Source organism: Taudactylus pleione, unplaced genomic scaffold (assembly GCF_031769625.1).
Source record: "Taudactylus pleione unplaced genomic scaffold, aTauple2 ptg000327l, whole genome shotgun sequence".
In the NCBI taxonomy this organism is placed as follows: domain Eukaryota; kingdom Metazoa; phylum Chordata; class Amphibia; order Anura; family Myobatrachidae; genus Taudactylus; species Taudactylus pleione.
Window position 1 is genome coordinate 3,484,499 of NW_028284728.1, and position 6,000 is coordinate 3,490,498.

General features: G+C 48.1%; 1 protein-coding gene across 1 annotated transcript in view; it reads left to right on the top strand.

Annotated features, from left to right (window-relative positions):
• KCNJ6 (potassium inwardly rectifying channel subfamily J member 6) overlaps positions 1-4,987 on the top strand; it is a 288,588-nt gene extending 283,601 nt beyond the window's left edge. The window contains exon 3 of the mRNA XM_088443123.1: positions 4,662-4,987. Coding sequence (XP_088299249.1) covers positions 4,662-4,987 — 326 coding nt within the window. The remainder of the gene's footprint in view (positions 1-4,661) is intronic.
• Positions 4,988-6,000: the final 1,013 nt, after the last annotated feature.

The following is a 6,000-nucleotide window of genomic DNA, read 5'->3' on the forward strand; positions in this document are numbered from 1 at the left end:
GGAGTCTGTGCTGAGAGGTGAGGGGGGTCTGTGCTGAGAGGAGAGGGGGTCTGTGCTGAGAGGTGAGGGAGGTCTGTGCTGAGAGGAGAGGGGGTCTGTGCTGAGAGGTGAGGGAGGTCTGTGCTGAGAGGTGAGGGAAGTCTGTGCTGAGAGGTGAGGGAATTCTGTGCTGAGAGGTGAGGGGGGTCTGTGCTGAGAGGAGAGGGGGTCTTTGCTGAGAGGGTTTGGGGGGGTCTGTGCTGAGAGGGTAGGGGTGTCTGTGCTGAGAGGTGAGGGAGGTCTGTGCTGAGAGGTGAGGGAGGTCTGTGCTGAGAGGTGAGGGGGGTCTGTGCTGAGAGGTGAGGGGGGTCTGTGCTGAGAGGTGAGGGGGGTCTGTGCTGAGAGGTGAGGGAGGTCTGTGCTGAGAGGAGAGGGGGTCTGTGCTGAGAGGTGAGGGGGTCTGTGCTGAGAGGTGAGGGGTGTCTGTGCTGAGAGGTGAGGGAGGTCTGTGCTGAGAGGAGAGGGGGTCTGTGCGGAGAGGTGAGGGGGGTCTGTGCTGAGTGGTGAGGGGGGTCTGTGCTGAGAGGTGAGGGGTGTCTGTGCTGAGAGGTGAGGGAGGTCTGTGCTGAGAGGTGAGGGAGGTCTGTGCTGAGAGGAGAGGGGGTCTGTGCGGAGAGGTGAGGGGGGTCTGTGCTGAGTGGTGAGGGGGGTCTGTGCTGAGAGGTGAGGGAGGTCTGTGCTGAGAGGTGAGGGGGGTCTGTGCTGAGAGGTGAGGGGGGTCTGTGCTGAGAGGTGAGGGGTGTCTGTGCTGAGAGGTGAGGGAGGTCTGTGCTGAGAGGTGAGGGAGGTCTGTGCTGAGAGGAGAGGGGGTCTGTGCGGAGAGGTGAGGGGGGTCTGTGCTGAGTGGTGAGGGGGGTCTGTGCTGAGAGGTGAGGGAGGTCTGTGCTGAGAGGTGAGGGAGGTCTGTGCTGAGAGGAGAGGGGGTCTGTGCTGAGAGGTGAGGGAGGTCTGTGCTGAGAGGTGAGGGGAGTCTGTGCTGAGAGGTGAGGGAGGTCTGTGCTGAGAGGTGAGGGGTCTGTGCTGAGAGGTGAGGGAGGTCTGTGCTGAGAGGTGAGGGGGGTCTGTGCTGAGAGGTGAGGGGGGTCTGTGCTGAGAGGTGAGGGAAGTCTGTGCAGAGAGGAGAGGGGGTCTGTGCTGAGAGGTGAGGGAGGTCTGTGCTGAGAGGTGAGGGAGGTCTGTGCTGAGAGGTGAGGGGGGTCTGTGCTGAGAGGTGAGGGAGGTCTGTGCTGAGAGGTGAGGGAGGTCTGTGCTGAGAGGTGAGGGGGCTCTGTGCTGAGAGGTGAGGGGGTCTGTGCTGAGAGGTGAGGGGGCTCTGTGCTGAGAGGTGAGGGAAGTCTGTGCTGAGAGGAGAGGGGGTCTGTGCGGAGAGGTGAGGGGGGTCTGTGCTGAGTGGTGAGGGGGGTCTGTGCTGAGAGGTGAGGGAGGTCTGTGCTGAGAGGTGAGGGAGGTCTGTGCTGAGAGGAGAGGGGGTCTGTGCTGAGAGGTGAGGGAGGTCTGTGCTGAGAGGTGAGGGAGGTCTGTGCTGAGAGGTGAGGGGGGTCTGTGCTGAGAGGTGAGGGGGGTCTGTGCTGAGAGGTGAAGGGGTCTGTGCTGAGAGGTGAGGGAGGTCTGTGCTGAGAGGTGAGCGGGGTCGGTGATGAGATGGGCCCCAAAACCGGTATCTTGCCTAGGGCCCCATGAGGTCTAAATCCGGCTCTGCCATAAACATCGCCACAACTGTACAAACCAGCCGACCAAACGACTGGTTTAAACAATTAAAGTTCAGAATATAAACCTGAATGATAATTGTACACAGCCTGAAAGCGGCTGAAAAACCAGATCATTCGGTTATCACACCTGTCCAATCTCCCCCCCCCCCAGACCAGTCTTTCAGCCAACTTTATGCTGAGAATGGAGATTGCCTTGCGCAGAGTATGGAGGCACGACGATTAGCGTCCCGTCGCTCTGGCCACTGCACTATTGTGCAGCCTATGGCTTTAGTGAAAGGTGATTCCTATCAGAAACATTTCAGTATCTTTTCATAATGCTAAGTTTAAATAAAAAAACATTTGGGGTTAATAAAAAAGCAGAGCGGCGTGATCAGATGGTGCGTCTGTGGGAGGTAGGACAAGCTGTTGGTCCGTGAATCTGTATTTTGTGGTGTCGCTGTTTTACATTCACTGAACAGAACCACAGGATTTTACAAGGTGTTTTTAGTAACAGAATTGGATTTCTTCATGTATCCTGACACAGCTAATAGGAAACTGGATGGGAGAAGCACGGCACATAGGAGGAGCAAGGGTTTACACTGTGAGAGGCATCAGATGCAAGTGAAAAGTATAGGGATGGATTACTGCTCCACCACCATGTAACACCCAACTGCCACTCAGTCAATCATCAGTAAATTCAAACTGCTTTATAATTTGCACACAATGTACATTGAGGCAGAGACTTTATTGAACATTATCTGTGTATTACTGAAAGTAATAAATTATATAAGCTATAATTAGAGGTTTATAGATAAACCAGTATTTTGGATCCTATCGCGTCTGCCTTTTCAGGATTTTTTCCTGTCTTCCCCACCTTACCATCTCTGTCCCCATCCCCCCCCCCTCCTGTATCATCTATGTCCCCATCCCCCCTCTTCTGTATCATTCATGTCCCCATCCCCCCCTGTATCATCTCTGTCCCTATTTTCCTCCATTCCCCATCTGCCTCCGCCTCTATCCCTTATTCCCCCTCCATCTATCTACTCTTTTCTCCCCCTCCTCGTCTCCCTCTCTTTAACCTCTGCCCCCTCCCCCCCACTCCTCTCTTTTTCCCCTCTGTCCCCCTCCCCTGTCTTCCTCTCTACCCGCACAGTGGGCCTGATCCAGACCCGCTCGCGAGCACTGGGCGGCCGCAAGCGGGTCGATGTTGGGCCAGTGCGCATGCGCACGACGGACCCGGCTCCGTCGTGCGCATGCGCGAGACTCGGATAGCGACGGGCAAGCCGTCTCAATGGGTCTCGCTACAAAGGGGGCGTGCTGTCGATGGTGAGTGACAGCTCGCCCCCTTTGGTGGGTGTGCTGGGGGCATGGCTGGCCAGACGGAGGCGTTCCCATGGATAGATAGAGCCAAAAGCACTCCCAGGCTTGCGGCAGACGAGACCCTACCACAAGGGTCTCGTCGCAAGCCCGATGGTCGCGATGGTCTTGACCATCGCAACCATCTTTTTGGCCGCTCGCTATAGCTGTGGGTGGTCACCCACAGCTGTGTGAGCGACCAGGAGGCCGCTCTAAAAAAAGAGAGAGAGAGCACTGATTCAGAGTGAGTGCTCTGAAAGAGCGTCCGGCTCTGAATCAGGCCCAGTGAATGGATGGGGGGTTCATGCAGGGCAGAGGGGGGCTTCACTTTCAGTGAGATCCGATCAAGATAGACATTTAGCAGGATTATATAGTAGATGCATTTTTATTTGTGCCAATGCAAATGATCATCAAAATATTTTTCCACAAAGAGATTATCTGTTTTATTGATGGATGGTGCCTTTTTTATTAGATCTGGGTGTCGATGTCCTGTATTGTTGTTTTTTGGTGTGATTTTTTAATTGGAGAGCATTATAAAGGTAATTAGAAGCACAGAGTTCAAACTTTTTAGTTAGAAATAAAGCAATTTGCACTTTGATCAAGAAGTAAACAAGGGATGCGAGGAGAAATCCGACCAAAGTGCCGGGCGCGCAGCTGTTTTTCTGCTTAGCGCGGCACTAACAACCGCACGCCCGTCATTTTGGTCAGAGAATGCCGGGTTACTGCGCCTTAACACCCATCAAATAGCTGGAGGCCGAGTGATTTGGAGGCTGAGAAACCAGCTACCAGCAATGGGCATTGGGTTTAAAACCAACACATCTCTCTGGAAGATTGGCCATTGCATTCTGTATACATAACAAAAAACGAGGGTAAAAAGCTGTGTGCTACCCCCCTCCCCTTTAACCAGTATATCTAGGCTATTAAGCATCAGGACTGGTCATCAAGGGAGGGGGCAGTATGAGCATGCACTGCCCCCTTCCATTTCTATGGAACGGCCCGATTTTGAATTGTATTGGATAATATGGTGCCTCCATAATATGTCAAATAATATTATTTGTGGCCTTATACATAAATTAAAAAATAAGTGACATCTCAATAGTGATAAAAAATGACATCTAAATAAATGTGCCTTCATATGCTATCACTTTTTTTAATTAGTGCCTCTTTTTGATAAAAAAAAAGATTGGGACCATTAAAATAAAAAATAAAAAAAAAGTAATTTCCTAACTTCACACTTACCTGTACCCTCGTTCCTGTCTTGATCCAACATAGACCAATGGGAAATAAGAACAAATAAAGAAGTAATAACAGTCAGTCAATCAGGGGCTGTGGCTTATCTTTTAGATAAGGGCCTTTTTGGGGTTTTGGGGGTCTGGAGTTGACCGAATCAATTTTATTAATAATGTTACGGTATTTGATTTTGAAAAAAAAAATAGACTTTCATTCAAGAAGGCGTGTACGCAATAGACAACAGGAGGGAAATGTTGTAATATAAAAGTACTTGTTAAAGTTTAAACTAAGCCGTGTAACCCATCTACATACTACTACTGGAATTTTGTTCTTTTTTTATCTCTACAGGCATGACTTGTCAAGCTAGGAGCTCTTATGTCACATCAGAAATCTTGTGGGGCCATCGATTCACGCCGGTTCTTACCCTAGAAGACGGCTTTTATGAAGTGGACTATAACAGCTTTCATGACGCGTACGAGACCAACACTCCGACCTGCAGCGCCAAAGAGCTGGCCGAGATCATGAGCAGAGCAGAGATGCCTCTGAGCTGGTCAGTCTCCAGCAAACTGGACCAGCAGCCGGAGTTGGTCAATGAAAATGGAGAGAAGAACCTTGAGGACCAAACGGAGAGGAATGGGGACGTGGCCAACATAGAAAACGAGTCAAAGGTGTAAAGCCATTACAAAGATAGTCTGATTTATACAGACCGCTGTGTGAATCGCCACATAGCGGATTAATGATATGGCAGAGAGAGGTTGGTTAGTACAACCTGCGGTTCTGACAACACATATACGTGTCCAATTACTGCAAATTGCTAATTAAAAAAAATGCACGTGCTCTTATTTTTGGGGCTTGCAAGTGATACATTTCAAGCAGTGACGCCAAAAAAAAAAAAATTATTAACCATGCATAGATGGTATTAAGGTTTTTAAGGGGAATATTAAATCCCTATTGAAAGATTGCTTTACGGCCTGGAAAAAAATCTATATAATATTTATAAGTACACTGTACATACGCCTTATGTAATATTATTCTCTTACAATTTGGTAATAAACCAAGCATGTACAAAGGAATGAATTCATATACATAGATGTGTAATAATTGTATGTTTGGATTCATAATACTAGGACCGAAGATGCAAAAAAAAAAAAAAAAAATGTACACTTCTAATTTTTACAACATATAAAGAAAAACATTTAGTTGTTCATGTAAGTGTCACGTACATCCCATATAAGCGTATAAAGTTTTGATCTATTCTTCACTTAATCAGACTGGCAGCTATATCAAGTACCTCAGTATTTCCTTATATTAAATGACTAATAAAAAAAAGCCATAGACCAGGTGACATAAAAGACAACGGATAGAATCAGAGAACCCGATAAACTGTGACGCCGTTTACATAATGATCTAACCAACACTGCTTATTATGCCGCAATATTCATCGTACTCTAGGTTCCCATCGTTCTTTGAGAAATGATTAACAGACTTAACAAATGGATGTTGATTTAGTTTTTTTCCCTGTCTGCCCATAAAAGAATTGCCATTTTTTTTTATTTTTTTTTGTAATTACAATTAAAAAAAAAAAAAAAAGACATTATTGATAGTGAGATATTAGAGTGCTAGCACATGCTGTGAGGTTAATTAAAGTCTCTGAAATTAATTAGGCCCACATTGGACAAAACGTTTA